General features: G+C 45.2%; 4 protein-coding genes across 4 annotated transcripts; 2 read left to right on the forward strand and 2 right to left on the reverse strand.

Moving 5' to 3' along the window:
• Positions 1-334: 334 nt before the first annotated feature.
• On the forward strand, positions 335-2,023 carry LOC133919214 (elongation factor Tu, chloroplastic-like). The gene has a single exon (XM_062363536.1). The coding sequence runs from the start codon at positions 427-429 to the stop codon at positions 1,840-1,842; it is 1,416 nt and encodes a 471-aa protein (XP_062219520.1). The 5' UTR covers positions 335-426; the 3' UTR covers positions 1,843-2,023.
• A 3,001-nt stretch (positions 2,024-5,024) lies between these two features.
• LOC133919215 (eukaryotic translation initiation factor 4B1-like) lies at positions 5,025-14,856 on the forward strand. Its single transcript, XM_062363537.1, has 3 exons — positions 5,025-6,570; positions 13,458-13,838; positions 14,554-14,856. The coding sequence occupies exons 1-3, from the start codon at positions 5,432-5,434 to the stop codon at positions 14,576-14,578; spliced, it is 1,545 nt and encodes a 514-aa protein (XP_062219521.1). The 5' UTR covers positions 5,025-5,431; the 3' UTR covers positions 14,579-14,856.
• Positions 14,857-15,865: 1,009 nt separating this feature from the next.
• LOC133919216 (high-affinity nitrate transporter-activating protein 2.1-like) lies at positions 15,866-17,553 on the reverse strand. The gene is made up of 2 exons (XM_062363538.1): positions 17,282-17,553; positions 15,866-16,690 (listed from the first exon to the last, which is right to left on the reverse strand). The coding sequence occupies exons 1-2, from the start codon at positions 17,430-17,432 to the stop codon at positions 16,227-16,229; spliced, it is 615 nt and encodes a 204-aa protein (XP_062219522.1). The 5' UTR covers positions 17,433-17,553; the 3' UTR covers positions 15,866-16,226.
• A 4,511-nt stretch (positions 17,554-22,064) lies between these two features.
• Positions 22,065-23,711, reverse strand: LOC133917581 (high-affinity nitrate transporter-activating protein 2.1-like). The gene is made up of 2 exons (XM_062361463.1): positions 23,345-23,711; positions 22,065-22,591 (listed from the first exon to the last, which is right to left on the reverse strand). Exons 1-2 carry the CDS (start codon positions 23,694-23,696, stop codon positions 22,128-22,130), a joined length of 816 nt encoding a protein of 271 aa, XP_062217447.1. The 5' UTR covers positions 23,697-23,711; the 3' UTR covers positions 22,065-22,127.

Raw genomic sequence — 23,711 nt, forward strand, 5'->3', positions numbered from 1 at the left:
GTTCAAGTGGTTCCCGAGGCGTTCGCCCCCCTCTTTCGAGCGCAGCGGTTCACAAACCCGGAGTCCCATCGAGCATTTACGTGGCTTCATGTGACACGGTAGATGGAGGAGCAAGTGGTGCAGATGCAGAGCAGCACAAAAGGCCAAAAAGTCTGGCGGCGACGAGGCGGATCCGGGGCCTCACCCCCATTCTTCCGGCCCGGACGTGAAAAGCTTCACTCTCCGACACGGCCCCGAGACGCCCACCCATCGAGCGGCTCACAATTGCGCCCCCTGCCTCGCCTAATCCGTGGCCATCCCTTACCCCCCCCCCCCTCCGTCTCTTCTAGATAAGCAGCGCAAACCCCTAGCTCCCTTCGCTCGCCTCTGCCCTATCCATTCCACCCCCAGATAATCCCCACCTCCCGCCCGCCCCCGCCGTCCGCCATGGCCTCCCTCGCCTCAGCATCCACCTCCCTCCTGTTCCCGCAGGCCAGCGCCGCCTCCTCCTCCAAGAGCCGGCTCCGGCTCTCCACCTCCCTGGGCTTCTCCTCGGCCGCGCGGCTCCGGAGCCGCGCGGGAGCCGCGGCGGCGGCGGCGGGACAGAGGCACGGGAGGCTGCTGGTGGTGCGCGCGGCGAGGGGCAAGTTCGAGCGCACCAAGCCGCACGTCAACATCGGCACCATCGGCCACGTCGACCACGGCAAGACCACCCTCACCGCCGCGCTCACCATGGTGCTCGCCTCCGTCGGCGGCAGCGCGCCCAAGAAGTACGACGAGATCGACGCTGCCCCCGAGGAGCGCGCCCGCGGCATCACCATCAACACCGCCACCGTCGAGTACGAGACGGAGACCCGCCACTACGCGCACGTCGACTGCCCCGGCCACGCCGACTACGTCAAGAACATGATCACCGGCGCTGCGCAGATGGACGGCGCCATCCTCGTCGTCTCCGGCGCCGATGGTCCCATGCCGCAGACCAAGGAGCACATCCTCCTCGCCAAGCAGGTCGGTGTCCCCCAGATTGTTGTTTTCCTCAACAAGAAGGACCAGGTCGACGACGAGGAGCTGCTCCAGCTCGTCGAGCTCGAGGTCCGAGAGCTGCTCAGCAACTACGAGTACGACGGAGATGACGTGCCAATCATCTCCGGCTCCGCCCTCAAGGCGCTCGAGGCCCTGATGGCAAACCCTGCCATTAAGCGCGGCGACGACGAGTGGGTGGACGGCATCTTCTCATTGGTTGATTCCGTGGATTCGTACATCCCTGTCCCGCAGCGGCAGACCGACCTCCCATTCTTGCTTGCTATTGAGGATGTGTTCTCCATCACTGGTCGTGGTACAGTCGCCACTGGCCGTATAGAGCGTGGCACCGTCAAGATTGGGGACACGGTCGATATTGTCGGTATCCGGGATACAAGGAACACCACAGTGACCGGTGTTGAGATGTTCCAAAAGACCATGGATGATGCCATAGCTGGGGACAATGTCGGGCTGCTGCTCCGTGGTATTCAGAAGGAGGACATTGAGAGAGGCATGGTTCTGGCGAAGCCTGGTTCTATCACACCACACACTAAGTTTGAGGCTGTTGTGTATGTGCTTAAGAAGGAGGAGGGTGGCCGGCATTCACCCTTTTTCCCTGGTTACCGCCCGCAGTTCTACATGCGGACAACTGACGTGACGGGGAATGTGACAAAGATTATGAATGACAAGGATGAGGAGGCGAAGATGTGCATGCCCGGTGACCGTATCAAGATGGTTGTTGAGCTCATCCAGCCCGTCGCTTGTGAGCAGGGAATGAGGTTTGCTATCCGTGAGGGTGGCAAGACTGTCGGTGCCGGTGTCATCAACAATATCATTCAGTAAACTGGATGGAGCATATCCACCATGAGAATTTTCCTTGTTTACTCTCTGAGAAATGCTCTGTAGTTGTTATTATGTGTTGAGTTTTAGGGGTTGCTCATGTGAAATTGTAGTATGACACCTTTTTCTTCAAGTGAATTTGCATATTTTGTGACATTCACGGTAAAGATACATCTGTTTGCAATTGATTTGTCTAAAAGGTGCTGTCTACTGTCACATGTTCAAATGTTTGTTGATTGTGTTGCCTATTGTTGGTATGCTTAATAGATACTTGCCAAATGTTCTGTAGTTGTTGCCCTATTGCATACTTTGTACAATTGATTTGGCTAAGAAATGCTCTGTAGTTATTATTATGTGTTGAGTTTTAGGGGTTGCTCATGTGACATTGTAGTATAGCACTTCTTTCTTCAAGTGAATTTGCATACTTTGTCACAAACACAACAAAGATACATCTGTAGCTAAGAGGTGTTGTCTACTGCTACGTGTTGAATACATCAATTGTTTGCTGATTGCTTGCCCTATTATTGATACTGTTAGATGAATCTTCTTTTTAGGATGATGCCACAGGCATAAGATTGTAGCTTATCTGCTGCTTGGGAGTACAAGCAGCACTAAGCGGGACACGATTTTGCTTTGCTAGGCTTTCTTGGCACAGACCTATCTTGATGCATTATAATGCTTAGCGATTGCATCAACTTTCAGCAAATGAATGACGTACCTGCAGCTGCAGCCATCATGTCTCTGCTTTTTCTTGCATCTCTTTATACGGGTCACTTGATTGTTTTCATGGAATGTTTGTCGCTGAGCTTGCTTCATTTGATGTTGGAATTTAGTACGTTTTATGTGTCGCAAATGTATTATCTCTTTAAGGTTGTTATCCCAATTAATATATGGATGCCAACCACATTAATCCATTGTGCTAAGTGTTCTAGCAGATTGCTGCTCTCTGAAGCTGTCCGTTGTGTTCTGTTGGGTCTTCCACATATAAATGCTTGCTGCAGTTCTCATGTCGGACCAAGTGTTGCTCATCTAGCTCCCTGTTGTTCTGTTCTGAGCTCAAGCCCTTTCTTCTCTAACGGTTTGCTCTGTTTGATGATGCTACTTCACCTCTTCTGGCATTCGCATCATGAGCATGAACTCTATTCGCCTTGTTCAATGTTTATTACAAGTTTTGTGGCTCTGAAGCTGGTTTATCACTATGGAGAAGATCACTGGTTCAGGAGACAGTAGCTGAGTATTTCTTTCAGAATTGGCTCTTTGAGCAGCAGACCAGGATGAGCATGGAGTGGAATTGACATTCTTGTATATAACTGGGAGATTTCCGTGAAGTTGCTTCTCATCTTTATTCGTCACATATTTTCCTCAGAGGTTATTACATCGTTGCAGTTGTGAAAGCACTGTTATCATGAGAGGTTTAGCCTTGGTTTGAGCTATTTACACTACTGTCAGTGTCAGCCGCTTTCTGGAAGCATCTCTCTTGAATTTTTCACTTGCCTGCTCCGCTGCTCGTCGTTGCTGGGCACTGCTGCTGGGGCTCTTCTGTCATCGTGTCTGAAGTAATGCGCCACAAACTGAAAACTAGACGCGGAAGTCGATCGAAACCTCTGCTCCATGCTGGTATTTAGTTCTCTTTTGATCTGGTCAGATTCTTGGCATGTTTACTTGATTACTTCACCACGATGAGATGCTCACTCCAGCAGCTGCTGCTGGTGTTGCTGAGAAGCCAACCGGAGTTCTCATTAAACCTTCTTTTCTTGACCAATAAACTAGATCAGAAACGTTGGCTTCTTTGGAGAAGAAAAAGGGTAAAACGGAATCTCAACACGAAATGCAACCAAAATTCCCCAACCAAAGATGCTGACCTGCTCGGGCATTGAACTGAAGTCTCCAAGCCCAGAACTTCACAAGCTCGCCGGAGCTGTGTCATGTGTCACACATGACTGGAAATTTGAAATGAGCAGTTGGCTACTTGTATAATTCATCATCGAAGTATGCACGTTGGAAGTCGTGTGGCTGGTACGAACCAAAGATTATCGAGGAATCCGGTGACGAGGAAATGATTATTCGCCAAGGCTGCCTTTATCCCTTAACCAAAAGGCAGAAATTTCCCTGGGCAAAAGAGGGTGCAGCGTGCTCCATGGAGAGAGTGAACCCGGTGAGATGAGGTGGCCGCCTCGCAACGTGTCCACGTGTCCATCGTCAGCCGCCGCCGTCACCAAAACACCACGGCTTTTGTTGCGTGCGTGCTCCTTTTTTTTTTATTTCCCTTCTCTTTTGCGAAAGCCACTGCTTTTTTTAAAAGCAGCAGCAATGTATATGGTTCGTTTACTCCGATGCCGCCGTGCCGCTGCGACCGCAATGCGGCCATTCCTTTCTGGCTGTGGAGCCTAGCAAACGTGGCAATGGAATCACGTCAGCCAAAACCGATCGCGCTTCCTATCGGGACTTGTGTTGATATTCGTGTCAAAAGTGTTCACTTCTTTCGTCCAAAACAAATATTATTTTTAGTTAGGTGTATTTAATTAATTTAAATTTTAGTTACAATTTACTTTTTATATATTGAGTTTAGATATTTAAAAATGACACAAATAGATATATCTTAAAAATATTTTATAACAATATATTTTACTATATTTTATCAATATATTATAATAAAAATAACAGTAAAATTATATTTTGAGAATAAAAAAATTATATTTATTTTAAACTAAAGATAGTAAATAAAAAATATAAGAAAATTTTATTGATAAATAAATATCAGACGAGAAATATGGACCATCCAAATAAACTAGTTACACTAAGGCATGTGTTGTCTGTATGTTCATCTTAAGAGTATGTTTGGTTATCTGTACGAGGTCTTGTATAGCTATATCGTATATTTTGATTGAGGGAAAGTAGGATGGAGAGTTGTATTTTAGAAAAGAAAAACGTTTGGTTGATTGGATAAGTGGATACAGGTTAAATTTGAGTTTATATTTGATAAATTAAATCTAAAACTGTACGAGAGAACTCACTGTCTTGACGAGTAGACCAACACATAATCGGCTGCATCGGCCCGACCTGCATCTCACCTACAGCCGATTCCCACGTCTCACTCGTCCTGCAGGTGCACGAGCATGTTTAAGCGCTGAAAGCTTGTCTAAACATCCAAACTCTTGACTACTGCATCTTATACGGCTGGACGGATGCAGGCCGGCGGGAGCAGCCCAACCAAAACACTCGCTTAGTAGCTGCGCTCGTCCGCGTCCAGCCGCCGCAGCCTAGCAAACGCCGCCAAAGTGATGCGATCCAGCGTGCCGTGGTGGCGACCAATGTCGTCGTCCGCCCAACGGCGCACGCCCCAGAAAGGAGGCAAGGCCAGCACCCACCACGGCACGCCTCCCACGCACCGCGCGCGCATCATCCCCGTCCGTCTCCACCGCGCGCCCGCCACTGCGACCCCCGCCTTTTAGCTAGCCGTTCCGCACCCGCCTCCGCCTTTTATCCCACTCGATCGGCTCGGCACGCCTCCGCATCGCCATTCTCCAGCCTCCGCCTCCCTCCTCGACACACTCGCCTCCCGTTGCGATCTCGCCAACCCTAGATCCCTGCCATGTCCAAGGCCTGGGGCGACCTCGGCGGCGCCGGCGCCTGGGCTCTGGACGCCGAGCGCGCCGAGGAGGAGGAGCGCGAGGCCGCCGCGGCCCCGATCCCGGCTCCCGCCGCGGGCTTCCCCAGCCTCCGCGAGGCTGCCGCGGGCGCTGGCGCTGGCGCCGGCAAGTCGAAGAAGAAGAACAAGGGGACCACGCTCTCGCTCTCGGAGTTCGCCGGGTACGGCCCGGGGCGGCGGGCGGCGGCAGCGCCGGAGCCCAGGGGGCTGACCACGCAGGAGATGATGATGCTGCCCACCAGACCGAGGGAGCTGTCCGCGGACGAGCTCGAACAGTCCCGCCTTGGCGGGGGATTCCGCTCCTACGGCTCCGGGGACCGCCGTGGCGGCGTTGGCTTCGACGACGACGGCCGTCGCGGGCCGCCGGACAGGGGCTCGGATCTCGACATGCCCTCCCGCGCCGACGAGGATCGCGACTGGTCGTTGAACAAGAAGTCGTTCTCGCCGTCGCCCGCCGACTCTGGCCAGCGGAATCGGTACGGATCCCTTGGGGGCGGTGCTCCCGCCTCCGTCGGTCGCGCCGACGACGACGGCGACTGGTCGCGTGGGAAGAAGCCGCTGGCATCAGGTCCATCGCGATACCCGAGCCTAGGCTACGGCGGTGGCTTCCGCGACTCGCCTGACTCCACCGACTCCGACCGCTGGTCCCGTGCCGCGCCGAGCAATGGCGAGCGCGAAAGGCCTCGCCTCATGCTTGATGCGCCCAAGCGCGACGTCTCGACCACCCCTACGCCACCCGCTGAGGCGGGGCGCAGCCGACCGAGCCCATTTGGGGCCGCGAGGCCCCGGGAGGACGTGCTGGCCGATAAAGGGCTGGACTGGAAGAAGATGGACACTGAGATTGAACAGAAGAAGACTAGCCGTCCCACCAGCTCACAGTCGAGCAGGCCAGAGAGTGCCCACTCGTCACGACCAGGGAGCCCCGGGTCACAAGTATCGGCTGTGGGTAGTGAAGGCGCGCCGAGGGTGCGGCCGAAGGTGAATCCTTTTGGGGATGCGAAGCCAAGGGAGGTGGTTCTGCAGGAGAAAGGGAAGGACTGGGGGAAGATCGACCTAGAGCTGGAGCATCGGCGTATTGATAGGTATGTCATATATTGATCTAACTTACCTCACAAAGCATGCACCCTTAGCATTTGCCTGTGAATGCAATACTAGTTAACATTAATAATGCTGCCCTACTTGATAGATTTCGGTTTCTGTTAAGCTAAGACCTTTGGCTTATTTTGGCTTGTGGCAGTTAGTTAGAGCATTTTTTTCCAACGCTTCTAGTAGCTACCTTGTAATAGCTTCAACCAATGACCTAACCACAATTTAGTTTACTATTACATTCGTTTTTCTTTCAAAACTAGATATGTTTCTTGACTATTAAGAAGAACCATGGAAACAGATGAGCATACCAACCACTAGGCAACCACCGGACTCTCAACAAAAAGAAAAGAAAAACTTATCACAAAAAGCTAAACTTTAAACCAAAATCTAAATAAGTGGTCAACAAAGTACAATTCTATAAAGGTCATCACTAAGCTAATAACCACAAGATAGGTGCAGATATTGCTCTCCTTCACACTCCAACAAAGGAAAAGAAGGAGAATTTCAGCTACATTGCAAAAATGCAGACACCATTGTCACGACAATTATAAGCATTACAGAGAAGAAATTACGAAATACCTTCTTATTCTTACTGTAATCATCTTTCCAACTACCAGAGGGGAAGGAGTTCGACAAGTTAAAAATATCAACCTGACAAGAAAAGGAAGACAATGTGAAATGCCAAACAAGCACTCCTGCAAAAACAAAAGCATGGCAAAGTTCAAAGCAAAAATACTAAACTGACAAGGAAGCACTTACTGTTCCACTGAAATAAGTAAGAAATGATAACATGACTCCATTTTCAAGCACTGAATGAACACGTGCATTAATCATCATGCCAGGAATCAAATGATCAATAGAAAGGCCTTTCAGATCTTTAATCTAGGTAAAAACAATAATATAATTAAACATTAGAGATAACTGATACCACAATAAAAAATAGGAGAATGTTGAAGAGCATTTATAGTGTTTCACCATACAATAGATTTAGAAAGCAAGTCTTCATCAGAACTCAAGTGAACAATAGCCCGAGTTTTATCGATGGCCTTCACAATACATTGTATCAGTTGTCTGCTTTCAATCTTCACATTTTCTGTAAAAAGAAAATACCAGTTAATCAACTCCTTACTACCTCCCAAGAAGGAATATGATGATCAGCATTGGCAGCAGTGGAGAAACAGCAAAGAGAGTTACTTCAAGTATGTGGGCTGTATTCAGTTGTGTGACAAAATGCCCTAATATTTATACTTGCAAAGCAATTATGGTAAATCCACAAAGAGCAAAGCTTACGGTTACATAAGTAACATAACTACATTTTATGTACTTCACACTATGCCTTGTAAAAGTGTAGGCACTACATACATGAAAACAACAAAAAGAAACTCTGAGAACTAAAATTGATGTTTCGCATAAGTACGCCAAATAACTAAATGAGAAAAAGGAGCAATTCATTGGTGTTTCCCACAAAATGTAAGTGCTTAGAGATTGAAGTGTTGACACTGCATATAACTACATAACCACAAGCTCATAAGCTAATAAGCAGCTTACAACAACAGTGGAGTGATTTCCTTAAAAAAATAACAGAACTGCTGGATTTGTCACTGGGCCATTGATTATAGGGGAATATAACTGATCTGAGCAGAAGCTATTAGAACACTAACTAGCAAAATGCATAGTTATTTAAATATGTCTAGCATAAGAACAAACACCAATTGTATCATGATATAATGAGCTATTGCCTTCGTCTACCTTTGTCAGTCTTTTGCATAAATCCACTAAAGGAGGATACTCTGAAATGAAGAATGTAACCATGGTCCTCAACACTTATCACTTGGGCAGTAAGTACCTAAGAAACATATGCATGCACATCCATTACACATAAAAGAGTCAGCTCAGAATCCAACCCATCTAATATGAGAACTATAAAACAGGGGTATGTAAATAAGGAACAGTTCATTTAGCAGACTGTTGATCATTAGAAGCAATTGGGTGAGCAAAAACAACTTAATATCGCCATACATGTTCTGTCAAACTTCTCATTGTTTTCTTGCAAGACTGTTTAGTTCACTGTCACACTTAACCCCAAGGTAAGCAAGTACAATCTTGCACATGTTGTTTTGGTTCATTGCCAGTCTGGTGCTCCTAGTTTTTTAAGCCCTGTGGATCCACCAAGAACTCAGCTATTTTTTGGCCAAACTTCTCCACTGATGAAGAGGCTGGTTAAGATATCAAACAAACAACCTATTTATTTATACAAAAATTATTCAGATAAACAAGAGAGATTAGCATACGCCAACTTGCTTGGGACAAAAAGGCTTTGTTGTTCTCCTTATATGGAGGGAGAGGGAGGCACATTCGTTCATGTGTCATGGGAGGGGGAGGGAGGCAATGAGACTTTTTTTCCAAAGGAAAATGATGAATGTCCCTAAAAAAGGGAAAAAAGAAGGGGCAGTAGTGTCTATGTGAGGGTATTATATTTTTTCGCTAGAAAAATAGTTTTTTCCTGGGTGTAGGCACTTTGGTATATGCTCTTACACATTTGCATGCTTGGGTGCTTGCTCTAACAGTGGTCATGATTTTTGCATGTGAACTTTTATTCCCAAAATAATACAGAGTATTTGCAGAAAACATGAAATTCTGCTCAATTAATCATTTTGCTAGAATAATCAATAGTTGAATCCAGAACCAAACACTGACATGGTCGTAAAATCCATCCAAGAGCTCAGGTGATATGAAGCATATGCAGAACTAGGGCTAATAAAAACTACCATTCCTTCGTGCAGAGCATCCAGAGAAAGGCCCTTGTACAGTAGGCTTAGTCGCAATGACAACCAGACCCGTCTGTTTACTTTACATTCTTTCTTTTCATCATCAACTCGTAGAACAATGCAAGGAACAAGCTGACCAACATGAACAACTTCAGCACATATACTGTTCTCGCTATCCTGCAAAAACAACAATGTCAGTTGGATTGACCAGACGGCAACTCGCTGATAAAAAAACAAATTGTGAAATACTTCAAAAAGAAATTTCACCTACCTTAAGATTTGCATGTGAAGCAATGTCGCACACATCCTCTGAGCGAACAAACCCTCTCATTCCACCAGGAAGACTTACTACACTTCTTTTGGGTTAACCTCAATTACAACACCCCAGACCTTCATATTTGGTGAAATGTTCTGACAAAAGGGGGAAAAAAATATCAGCATGATCATTTCACCAAAACAGCAGTAGTATATGCAAGGATTTCACCATATGGAGAGTAACAGACCCCATAATTGACCATGCTGTATCGCTGTAATTTTTCTCCTAATGTTTAGCGTGAGTAGGGTTTGTGTAACACCATTCTACTCAACCGATACTGATAGGTTACTGTATTATGTTTCTTTTGTTTCCCTTTAACAATACTTTAGCACACACTTGTTAAGCCAGCAGTACGGATATTATCTTTTTAGTTTTAGTTTTAGAAATCCCATGACTTTTTCTAGTAAGATAATAAATCCTTTTAAGCTCATTTGCCATTCCTCCATTGCAAAAGGCCTGTGTTTCTCATATAATGTTTGTGTTTCTTCCGCTAAGTGCAAATTGAAATATGTTTTAGTTTTTTCCATTCTCCATTGCAAGAGGTTTCTCACATAATGTTTTTGGTTCTTCTGCTAAGTGCAAATTGAAATCCTCATGTAATATGTTTTTATAGTGTGCTGTTTCATATGTGTAAAATTCACTTTGGAAAACATGATGATGCTATTTGGTTGAGTCACCTTGTCAGTTGACCACTTGCCCCACGTTTTTTGAGCGGTTATCATCTACTAGAAGTACAGTAGTTTACCCTGTCCGAATATGGTGTCTTTTATCCCATCATAAGAAACCGTGCTGTCAATAACGGCAATTTGGAATAACATCTATATGTACTCCCTGCTGATCGTCCTAATATTTCATCATGTAGAATGTATTAGCACTCCTGCCACTTGTGTTTAATTACGAGGGCCATTTGTGCTTGCAACAGCGTTTTCTTTGAAAGAAAAGTTTCAACATGATATAGTAAAAAAAATTATTCGTCATGGTTAGCAAGTTCTCGGACAGTCCATAAGTGTTCTTAAAAAAAATGGTGACAAGGTTCTGGTCTCTCATTGTGATGCCAAGTTGACATTACTCGGCCATTTGGAAGGTAGTCTGCCTTCCATGCACTTGGTTGGAACGAGCACGGAATCACGAATGATACAATTCATGTTCATACACAAATGCTACAGTATATGGATATATTCATGCATGTTCTGGTTGACACTTCTATTTCTATCTTTTGGAACACATTGTCCCTTTGCCAGTATCCTGAGTTCCTGATCTTCAGATTAAGATGTGGAGGGTCTTGAATAATGTTGCACTCCAGAAAGAACTTTGCAGACTGCAGTACACAGTAACTAATCTTGAGAGGTTTACTAGACATACTTCATTTAATTTAGATACCGAGGCCTGTTGCTTTTCATTTGGATTTCTGTGTTGCTTTTCACATCTCTGGTTTCAATAATCTATCAGTTGGTTACCAAGTGTTGCTTTGGTGTTGGGAAGAATTAATAAGTCAATTTGTGTCATAGCCTGTCGCAAGGGTGAACCAATTTTATTATGTGGTTAGGTACCTAGTTTAACAAAATAGATTTTGTAGGAACTAGATTGGCAACTAGAGGGAGTGAATAGGCGCCTTAACAAATTTCTTGCAAAATCGATGATCTTCTCCTATTTGGATCACCCAACGCACCTCAAACTCAAACGGAAGCAAAAATAGAGAGGAGTTTTAACAGGAGAAGATCGAGGCAACACGAGTCCACAGATGGTATATGAACCATAGATTCCATTTAAGATCAATACATGTGTCTTAGCATTCGAAAGATCACAACTTGCAAAGAAACAAGAAAAGATGAGCACCGAGTAACGAAACTCTCCAAATTGATTGTCTAGAGGCAAGATAATAAAAAACATAAGCGTGTGTATGTGAATTTTATACCTCTAGCAACAAGAAGAATGATCTCACAATATGCTAAAATTTCAGCCCAAAAACCAAAATTAAAATTAAAACCGGAAACCAAAAAGCTTGCGAACTTGCAAGGGAACCAATAGACGGAAACTAGAAGTAGGAGAATTTAAACATATGCAAATATATAAACTTCATTACTCAAAGAAATCAACCCTATTTTAGACGGATTACAAAGATTTATCTCTCAAAACTCTCACCTATTGCATAGGCTAAACACTCATCTTCCTCTCCTCTAAAACCCTAGTACAAGACTCTTATGTAGATGGCTCAAGGGACATCTCCCCAACCAGCCATACCTTTCTATTTATAGTCTAGAAAACTTAACCTCTAAGTTTTCTTGATTGTTTCCAAAATACACATCTATTGTAGTACATTCCTACCTACCATCAGGGGTATTTTGGTCTATTTTCTCCTCCATTCATTGGACGACCGTGATAACTTTTCACGACTTAGCTTCGTCTCGACGCAAGCTTTGCGATGATGCCAAGCGCACTCCATCCGCCCGCTTTTTTTGGCTAAACCGGGAAATCGACTCACACGCTTCTTAAGGCGTGACTCATAGCTTCTTGCTTTGACCTCAAGCAAGTCTTTCGATGTTGGTGCGTGTCCTCTGTCTTGCGATCTTGATCGCTGGTAAGTCTCTCCCGCTCCCAATTCCTCGGACCGTCTTGTCACTTGCACTGGTATTCTCTTCGCCTGACTTTGTCAACATGTCGTTTTTATCCTTCACCTCATGCTTTTCTTGACATCTATGTGTACAACTAGGATCACTCTTGACTCCATCCGGCCTCCTTGATCGTCTGGCACCAAGCACCCCGTTTGGTCCCGATCTCCCGTCGTCGACCATTAAGTTGCATCCAACACCTGCATATAATTAGATAAGCAAACATGCATCTTTAAAATCATATAACATCATCACATGTTAGTCCAAATTAAAATCAAGTTGAAAAATATCAGACATAACAAAAATGTGAACACCGGATGGTCCGACATTCACACCAGTGCAATACCGGACCATCCAGTGAGTATAATTCTACTGGAACCCGATTTGCATTCCTCTTTGGAAAAATTAGTCCGGTGACCATTTTCGGTGCTCATATTGTCAACACCGGACCATCCGGCGCTTTCAACTTGCCCTTTGCATTGAAATTTTTTCGGTGTTCAACATTGCACACATCGGATCATCTGGTGAGCACAACTGCTCCTGGTACACACATTTTAGCCCTTTTGGAAACATTAGTACGGTGTGCATCCATTGCCAACACCGGACCATCCGATGCTCTCTCCAAATTTAGCCTTAAAAAATTTTCTCTGTAAGAATTAGTCCGGTGCTCACTCTCACTCACATCGGACCTTCTGGTGAATGAATTTTTCTCTGCCTCTGTGCTAAAAAAACTCTGGTGCACACAACTGCCACATACCAGACTATCCGGTGAGTGTAAACTTTCTGCACCGAGACAATGACATAATCTTCAATTCTTTGCTACTTTGGTTAGACAAGATCAATCATTGCATACATAGCTATGCATTTATAATCAGATGGACACTCAACCAAAGCCACACATTGTTAATTACTCATCACAAACGATAAACCAAGACGCATCTCAACTTGGTTTCTCAAAATTTCCTCAACTCAAGTTAGACGGTCCTTAAAAAAACTCAACCTAGTTAGTTGCCTATTTCTAGGTGATCCAATTAATTTACAACGTGCTTTGCTGAAGTAAATAGAATTTGCTAGTTTTTCTTGTTTAAATACATGTACATGTATCACACAAAACACACAAAAATATCTTTTTCAAAGTTTCTAGGCATAATTTTCCATTTTATTTGACATGGACACAAATATTTCAGACCAGAGACAAATGAAGAGAGAGTGTTGAAAGAAGAGATCAACCTACTTGAGTTGGAGCTAAATGAAAGTGAAGCCAAGATAAGTGATGATGATGCAAAAAGTTTGTCCGAGAAGATAACTCAGATGGAAAAGCAGCTGGAGCTTCTTACACTTGAGTTGGATGACAAGATCAGATTTTCGCAAAGACCTGGTTCTGGAGAAGGCAGGGTTACAGCATCACCGCCAATTAATTTTGCAGTTGAATCCCAAATAAAAGAGTCCATGGAAAGGCCACGTTCCTTCAGCAGCATGGAGCAATATCCAAAACCAACTGAAGAAAGATGGGGATTTCAGGGGAGCAGAGATAGAGGCTCTTTTGGTGGCAACAGAATTTCTGACAGGTCAGTTCATTTCTTGTGCTTGATGTTGTTATGATTTTGGTCCATTCCAACCAAAATTCTACTCACTGCAATTCTTGTGCACTTACACATGCACATAAACTTAGTTGAATACTTTTTGACTTTCATGGTTTGTTAATTGTGATTATCATCTGCGCTCTCCTTGCTAGCAAAGGTCAAGGAGGAAGCCCGACAAATTTTAGGTGCAATATCAATACAGACAATTTTTTTGTCCTGTAGTGCTATTGCATCTGAAATTTGTCTTTTTGTTATCTCACAAAATCGAATTTGAACTTGAAATTTTGCATGGATGTATAACATAACCTCACGTACAACTCAGGAATTTTTGAGAATTTTTAAGAGCTTCTAGATATGTTTTTTAATGAATTTGCACCGTTTTCAATAATTGAGGTGTTTTCACCTGAGATGCACCCAAGTAAGCATTGCTATTCTTCTGCCCCACATTATGTCCTATTAGGATTTTGAATACTACACCTGTGAGGTTACTGCTCATTGTATCCATCATTTTTACTGTGTAGATCCCTTAGTCTTAAATGTGCTTTCGATGTGCAGCAGCTAGCAGAAACCACAATGTGACTCATGTATAGTGATTCAACATTTTGAAATTTTGTTACTACAAACTTTTCTCAATCTTGTTCATGGAATTTTAGTTGTTTCTACATATAAAGTATAAACTCTGCGTCTACCTATATTTCAGGTCGTCGGCAGGACAGAGATGGTGAGGCTCTGTCAGTCAGATGTTTCTCTTTGTTTTTAATCGGTGGGCAAATAAGTTGTTATGTTCTTGATGCTGTTTGACTCCTATTTTGTTTGGCTTGGAAGAGGGGAGATTGACCGCAGACCATACAAATGAATTTGCACCAAGCTGTTAATTAACACCCTTATGGTTGTTCATCTGTTTCCTTTTTTTTCGTAATTTTTCTTTTTGCCTCCTCTTCCATGTTAAAACAAGTGCTACCAGCCTTTCATAGACTGACTGTTGTTCTTGCTTCCTGCGTAATTATGCTTTAGCATTCTTATTTAAGGCTTGTTTTGGATAGGTGGGAAATAGACCAAATCTCATCAGATTAGTAGGGAAATCAGTTCATGTTGCTCGCCAGTCTGAAGGGAGATTGGCTCTAATCTCCAGGTATCCAAACATGTCCCTTGTTGTATGGCGTCCTTAATTTCTTTGTATGTTGTTGTTCTTGGCTCCATTGGCTGCCAAGTTTTGCTGTGCCTAGTCTTGTACCTAGGATGGAATAGAGCAGCATGCCAGCTTACTCCACACCCAATGGGATAGGTTACGCTGTCATGCGTATCCTTTTATTAATATGTAAAGCAACTCCAACAAAAAAAACTTCGAGTTCCATCCGTCTCGGAAACATCTTGAAGGGAAGCCTAAGAAGCCTAAGCTGGACTGAAAATGTGGACGCAAATGGGTTGCTTTCTAGCTGCAACTCACCAGACATCTGCATCGCACATACGAGTTGTCTTGATCAACCAGCATTACTTTTCTTCTCGGTTGACATTGTTAACTGGCTCTTCAAACTATGCAGCTGGACATTGTTGACTAGCTCTTTAAACTGATGCTGATGGATAATAATCTAACCCCTGTAGAAACAATGTTTATGCACTATCCTCTTGGCCCTTGATGACGCTTGAAGGAGTATTTGCTTGCGCTTCTTTGCACAGTTGACTTTGCGGCGGAATAGGCGGCGATAATCTCGGTTAAGTCGTTCCGTCACGATTGCTGTAAACTCAAGTTAACACGTCCCCTGATAGTCAGAACAGCTCAATCAATGAGCACCGGATATTAGGAAGTTAATGGCATGCTTGGCAAATTTTATACCAGACCATACTAGTTTTTAAGCCTGGATATTTCATTTTTTGTATCTAAACAGAAGAATAAATATGCGTGATTCATAGGGATGAAAGTGGATCAGGTCGACCATAGGTGTGTGGAGGTCTTTCTTGTGCTTGTTCGCGCTTGCATCACATATCCAAACCGGATCATCTGACCAGACAAATTTATCGTAAACGAATTATTTCATATTTTTCACGGACACGACAAGGAAAAAAGTGCACACATCAAAATGGTTACAGCCATGTATGTATCCATCAATGGATGCAACTCTGACAATTACGGCTACAATTTTCAGTAGTATGTAATCATAGGCGGAGCTAAGGGGGTTTTTGGTGTCACAGAACCAAAAAAAATCTCAGATGTTGTTATAGCTGAGTTTTCTGTTGAGTGAAAATTCACAAATACCAGTACATATAGTGTCATAGGCACACCTAATATTTTCGTGCAGTGGGTGTCATGGCTCCGTCACATGTAACACCGGGAGAAGTGACACACATGCGCGGACAACCTGGCGCGTCCGTCCTCTAATTGTTCTTCTTGCGGCTCTCAATGACGAAGAAGAATGCGAGCGAGACCACGGAGAACGCGGAGAACACGCCGGCGGCGACCTTGATGGACGTGTGGATGCCCGTGATGCCGGCGATGTCGAAGGCGGCGGCGGGGCCTGTCTGTCCGTAGGCCACCTGCGTCCCCGACGCGTCCAGCGCGTAGGCGCGAACGTAGTAGGAACCCGTGGGGATGTCGCGGGCGAGGAGGTATTCGAAGCTGCCGGCGGCGCCGGCGGTGTACGCCTGCTGTGTGACCTTGAACTGGCACGCCTTGTCCTTGCTCAGGTCGTCGTTGGACTTGCGCCACCCGCGGTCCTTCTGGCTCACCGGCGCGTAACACAGGTTCACCTTGACGTTCTTGTAGGCGGCGTCGTTGCCGGCCGGCTCCGTCGTGTTCAGGGACCAGGTCACCTTGATCGTGTCCTCGCCGGCGTGCAGAACTGCGCATGGCCATGGAGTAATTCGTTATAAACGTTACAGCTCAAGTGGTACACTCTAGATGCAAAACACAAAGATTTTGGCCACAAAATAAAGCACGAATCCTGGATATTTTGGCCATCCTGCAAACAAATCTAAACCAAACTTTACATTAAGAATGACATCATTTTTTTTCACATAAATAATGTGGTAATTAAGTCAAAGAAATTTTACTTTTGATTAAAAAAAGTGTCTCTATTCTTCCCCAAAAGGCCTTCTACTATTGGCCGGTATCCATCTCTCTCTCTCTCTCTATATGTGTGTGTGTCTCTCATTCTGTCCGTTCTTTTTGGGCCGTATTTTAAGCGACAAAAGAGCACAGTTTAGCTGTCTCAGCAAGAAAGGAAAAGGACGGAACGAGCTGGGACATATTCTCCCATTTTTGATCTTCTCATCGAACTTTACCGAAAATTAAGGTGAGGAGTACTAGGCTGCTAATTGGAGCCATGGTGGTTGGCTTTTCACGCCGGCGAAGCAACGGAGCTGAGCTGCAGTGCAGGTGCAGAGCCACGCGCAGCTGCGTGTTCGCGCGCTGTAGGTATATATGTACGCACCTTGGCCGGGACTGGGGGAGGCGGTGACGGCGAGCGCCCTGGTCAGCGTGGACAGGAGCACCCCCGCGGCGGCTGGACTCGGCAGGCAGCCGGCGAGAAGCACCGCCGCCAACAACAACGGAAGCGCCACGACACCTTGCTGCCGAGCCATCGTACCCTCTTCGCCTGCTGATGGGTCGATCTATACTACCAGGAGTGGCTTGATTGCTCGCTGGTTGTTGTCGCTCGGAGACGGAGGCGAGGAATCTGGTGCTTGGGTTGGAGGAAGAGTACGGACCCGGTTGAGAATATATAGGCGCGGGTTCGCCGAGGGGCGCTTAGTTGACCTTGCTGCAATATGGGCGAAAATACAACGATACTTCCTCTAGCTCGAAATAAGTATTATTTTATATATTGATGTAGTTATTAAAATATAATTTTGCCTACTATTTTTTAATATAGCGATAAAACATACTAAAAATATGTTATTATAAAAGTACTTTTTAAATAAATCTATTATGCCATTTTTCAGTATTTAAATTCAATACAATAAATATAAGTTATAACTAAAATTTAAAGAGTTAATTATACGTAATTCAAAACGATAATTTTTTAGACCGGAGGCTGGAGCAAGCTGCTAGTCAACTATGTGATCCAAAGTCAGATCTTGATGGGGGCAAGAGCAGAAGCAGTTAGTAATCTTTTTGGCCACTTGACTACTCGAGGGACCTGATTTGCTTTTAGAGGGCCCCAAAGGGTCGGATCGGGCCGGGTCGGGTGAGATGCGGCAACTGCGAATCATCCCGGGTTTTTTTTTTTTTTTTTTGGAGGAGTCACCAGCAGCCGGGACGAATCCAGCGGTGGCTGTCGCGTGGTGCTGGCATGCAGCGGCGCGGTGACCCCGGTGGTGTAGGCCGACGGTACTGCGAGATTAGCATCGGGTGCGGGGGCCAAGGATTCGCACAGAATAAGATTTCTGACAGCGCACCCACCCGTGCCGCGGCACCTCGCAGCGCGTTGCTCAACATGGCGGGCGCTGTCGGCCTGGACGGTGCAAAACCCCAAGGGAGATGACATGCATGGAATGCACAACCATCCACACAACGCGATGCAAGTCTGCTTCTGATCTGCTCAGCTAGCGCTAGCGCCGTCTCCTCTCTATCTATACTACTAGCGCTGCTTAAAAAAACAATTTACTGCTTTCGTTCATATCATTTTAGTGTAGTTAAATTTTAAAAAATTTGATCACTAATATACATAAAACTATTAGTATTTAGTATATAAAATAATAGTAATGAATTTGTCATAAAAAATACTTTAATATTATCTAATTTTTATTAATTTTTAATAAGAGATAGTTGTAAAAAATAATAATCAAACGTACTTGTTAGAGACCGTGTCGATGTCCTAAATGATAAGTAAAAAAACAGAGATAGTAATAGTAATAGTTGATGGACGTTGATCGATCCGACAACTTATATTGATCGGTAAAGTGCCCGCGCATTATAACGGTTCCTACATCGTTCGCCTATTATATATTCATTGTTTCAATCGAGCAAATATGTAAACTAATCAAAATATCATGACACCTTTCCACATATTGTTTTCACTGCTGAAACGTTATGTGCAAGTCTCCTATACTGTATAATTAATTGCCAGAAATGGAATTTGAATGCAAAGCCAGCAGCTGGTATTTGATTCCAAAGGTGTGGTGTTTCTTTCCGTTGCAAAGCTGGTCTTGCTATATCTTTTACTACTCCGGTGTTTCTTTTGTTTTCCTTTTCGTTCATGAATAACTACAAATATATATATTTTCATGCCTTCTCATATTACTTCATATGCTAGCGCAAACTTATAGGTAGTGTTATGTACTTGATTGAATTTATATTATTAGCACTTTAGCAGTGACGGGAGCTCCCAAAGAGCATATCCTGTTTCCGTCCATAATGGTATGTTCCTCTGCTCACTGTCATTGCAAAAACACATTTTTTTTATAACACCAACCTACAGGAGAACTGCATGTTATATTAAAAATATAAGTTAATTACATGTTTGAGAAAAAAAAAAGTAGTCGTTTGACAGAGAGAGTGGTCAGACCCAGACGACAAGCCTACTCTTCTCTAAAAAGGTGTCCCAAGCGCTACGCCCCGCAATTGTCCGGAGACATGCCTCCTCTTTAATCTTTTGGCAATTTAATGTGTAGGTCATTCTATTTTCTAAAAAATTATAGCGTTGTGCTCCTTCCAAACTTCCCAGCAGGTTAGAATGATGAGAGATTTCAATCCCTTTTTTGGAACATTTTGGCTGATTCCTAAATATGCCCACCATTGGTGTGTGGTCATGGATGGTGACCACGAGTTTGGTTGTAAGGTCGGCTGCACGATCCATCGTGCAAGGAAGTCCTAGATACATCTGGTGAACCTGCATTTCACAAACTGATGGTGGTGTGATTCCGGGGCTCGTCTGCAAAGCGAGCATAGTGGATTGTGAGGCCATCCTCTAGAAACCAATTTGTCTGCAGTCCAAAGTTTGTTCTGCACTACAAGCCATTCGAAGAATTTGCACTTTGGCGGTGCCCAGGCCTTCCAGATGAGAGATTGAAAATCTGTTTCCATGGAGCCTCGAAATTGCCCTTTGTATGCAGATGCTGCCGAATATTCACTGGTCTCTATGAATTTCCAAGTTATGTCATCTTGACTGTTTGTCCGCAGTTCTATCTAAAGGACAACATTCCAGAGGTCTACGAGTTCTGCAACGTATCGGCTTATCAAGCTTGTCAGGGAGCCGAGGTTGGGGAACCAGCAGTTATTGATAATGGCTTCACGATGGGTACATCCCTTCGCTTTTGATGTCATGAAAACTGACAGCGCAATATCTTTCGACCATTGCCCCTGGAGCCAGCAAAGTGCTAGAATGATGTATTTTCACCGTTTTCGATGGTGATGGTAGTGTGCTGCAAACAATAGCCTGCCAGTGTTTTTGCATGGGATCTCTGACCCCACCCCAGGCAAAGGTTGAGTCTTCCATTGCTGCCAAAGCCATTGGAGACGAAGGGATATAGCAAAGTTCTCAATGTTAATAATGCCCAATCCGCCAAAATTCATTGGTCCACAGACCCATTTCTAGTTGACCTTGCACTTACCACCCGCCAAATCCTTTGTTCCTGCCCAAAGGAATCGCAATCTGATGCTGTCAATCGCTTTGATAATTTGCTTTGGAGGCTTGAGGGCGGTGAGTAGGAAGACCGGCTGTGAGGACAACACAGACTTGACGAGGGTCAGTCTTCCACTCGGGGCAATGAGCTTCCCTTTCAAACTAGCAAGGGTTGCCAACGCTTTGTTTAGTAAGATTATTTTTAACCATATTTTTTTCATTTTATTCCTTTTCTGATTTTTCTTTCCGTTCCCATTCACTTTATTTTCTCTCATCTTCAACAGTTTCTCTTCAAAAGGATTTGCGAAGAAAAATGAGAGAATCCTATCCTAAAGAGAATGACTTTGAAAATCCTTTCGTGATGAGAACCGTGAAAGTAAACTGTTGGAACGCTAAAGGGAACGAAAATCCTTTTGTGAAAAGAATTTTATCCCTAACGGGAATCCTTTGGAGATGGTCTAATGGTTGGAAATCTACCTGTTTCAACCTACGCGCAGAGAGGGGGAGTCACAGACTCACAGGTATCTTGTTGGGAAGCAAGTAATCTTAGTAGGGAGCATAGCTCTAGAACGTCAGACAAGTGTAGGTCGGCACATCTTATTGGCACTACTGAAGACTTGTGCACATTCATTCGTAGCCTAGTTGCGTTGCTGGAACCAATTAAGATTCCCACAAGAGCTGAAGCCTCTTCACGCTTTGGAGAGATAAAAATGTCCACGTCATCAGCATATAAGGAGATGTGCGTTGTCGGGTTATGTCCCATGAAATGGCTTAGGAGCCCTTATTCAACCTTCAGAGCAAGAAGGCATTGTAGTGTGTCAATAGCCAAGACGAATAACAACAGAGATAGTGTGTCACCCTGCCTAAAGCCCTGCCCGTGTGTTGAATCGGCTCATTGGAGATTCCATTCAGGAAGACTCTTGAGGAGGAGGTGGCGAAGAGCCATACGTTTCAGTCTCAGCCAGCATGTCAGGAAGCCAAGGTGTTGCAGCAGGGTGAGTAGATACTCCCAACGGACTAATTAAATCGAACGCTTTGGCGATATCCAGTTTTAGAAATAGGGTAGGCGTGACATTCCGGTGGAAATGCCTTGCCATGTCTCTTACCGCCATGAAGTTATCATATCATGGATCCTGCGGCGTTTCATGAAGGCACTTTGGCACCGTGAAACCAAGGAGTCCATGCGTGGAGCCAAGCGTAGAGCGAGGATTTTGTAGATTATCTTCGCTAAGGAGTGAATGAGGCCGATCGGCCAGGAGGACTATGTTAGCCGTGTTCAGCATGAAGGTTCATTCCAGTTCCGTGCAAGTAGTAGAAGGCCGAGACGGCCGCCACTATATCGACTCTAATGATGCTCCAACACTTTGGCATGTCATGCGAGTGATAGGTGGCCTCGGACGAATATAATGATCAACAGCTAGTTATATACGCAGATCATAATTGTATATACAAAACGAAACTGAATTATTGAGGGTATGATGCATTCTTTAATTAATTAGGCATTGTTTTCAATTTGAAGCACTACTCCTTATGCACCGTACTGTCTCGGTTGCACAGAGCAAACTGATTAAGACCGGCACTAACTCTCTCTCTCTCTCTCTCTCACACACACACATACACACACGTACGTACACGATTACATGCATGCACGGAGCACCGGAAGAACTCACACACGGATTACATCCATGCGCGGACCACTTGGCTCGTCCGTGCTCTAATTGTTCTTCTTGCGGTTCTCAATGACGAAGAAGAATGCGAGCGAGACCACGGAGAACGCGGAGAACACGCCGGCGGCGACCTTGATGGAAGCGTGGATGCCCGTGATGCCGGCGATGTCGAAGGCGGCGGCGGGGCCCGTCTGTCCGTAGGCCACCTGCGTCCCCGACGCGTCCAGCGCGTAGGCGCGAACGTAGTAGGAACCCGTGGGGATGTCGCGGGCGAGGAGGTATTCGAAGCTGCCGGCGGCGCCGGCGGTGTACGCCTGCTGTGTGACCTTGAACTGGCACGCCTTGTCCTTGCTCAGGTCGTCGTTGGACTTGCGCCACCCGCGGTCCTTCTGGCTAATCGGCGCGTAGCACAGGTTCACCTTGACGTTCTTGTAGGCGGCATCGGCGCCGGCCGGCTCCGTCGTGTTCAGGGACCATGTCACCGTGAGCGTGTCCTCGCCGGCGTGCAGAACTGCCCATGGCCATGAAGTTGGTTATGAACGTCAGAGGTAAAAGTAGTAGTTGTAGTACCAAACATAATTAGTGCAAAATTTCAAATTATCTCTACAATCAAAGCACAAATACTACGTACTATTTGACCATCCATCCTGCACACTGTAAAATACAAATAGATCTAAACCATACCCGAGGTTCACTTGAACACTACGTTAAGAATAGCATAATTCGCGGCAAGTCAACTGTTAAAGACAGTATTTTGGCAACAAGAAATTTTACTTTTGATCTTTGAGCACGCTGAAGAGATAAACAAAAGTGTATCTATTCTTCCCCAAAGCTTCTGCTATTGGCCGTCCTAGATATATATAGCTCCTAAAATGTTTCTCTTTTTCTGTTCTTCTTTTTGGGCCGCATTGTAAGCGACAAAAGAACATAGTTTTCCTGTGTCAGCTAGAAAGAAAAAAAGAAGAGAGACGGAGCTGGAACATATATATTCTCCCATTTCGCACGTTACTCCAGATTCATTTTGGTCTTCCCATCAGACTTCATCCAAATTTAGAAAGAAAAAAAGAGTAACTACTAAGAGATCATACATGATCTCCCGTTCTTCATGGTTCCAGCTATAGAAGCCTACAACTTTATGCCTTAGCCCTTAAAAATACTGTATTCCTCCGCACAAATATACAATCTAAAGAACTGCTAATCGGAGCTATCAACAGGCCGGCCAACGGATCGAACTGCAGCCAAGTCGTAGCATGTAGATACGCACCTTGGCCGGGCTTGGCGGAGGCGGCGACGTCGAGCGCCTTGGGCAGCGTGGAGAGGAGCACCCCCGCGGCGGTCGGCTGCGGCAGGCAGGCCCCGAGAAGAACCGCCACCAGCAACGCGGACGCCACGACACCTTGCCGAGCCATATATATCCCTGGTGTCTTCCCCTTTCGCCTTCCGATCAACTCGGAGCGGCTAGCTAGTTGTTGGAGATGGAGGTGGAGTGGAGAAGCTGGGCTTGGTGGGTTGGAGGAAGATGACGGAGGGGTTGAGAATATATAGGAGGCGCCGGGCACGCGGGTGTTTTGAGTTGATCTCGCGCGCGCGCGGCCTGTGCGCGAGGCAGCAGCCATGTGCTATCAATTGAT

Source organism: Phragmites australis, chromosome 5, assembly GCF_958298935.1.
Source record: "Phragmites australis chromosome 5, lpPhrAust1.1, whole genome shotgun sequence".
NCBI lineage: Eukaryota > Viridiplantae > Streptophyta > Magnoliopsida > Poales > Poaceae > Phragmites > Phragmites australis.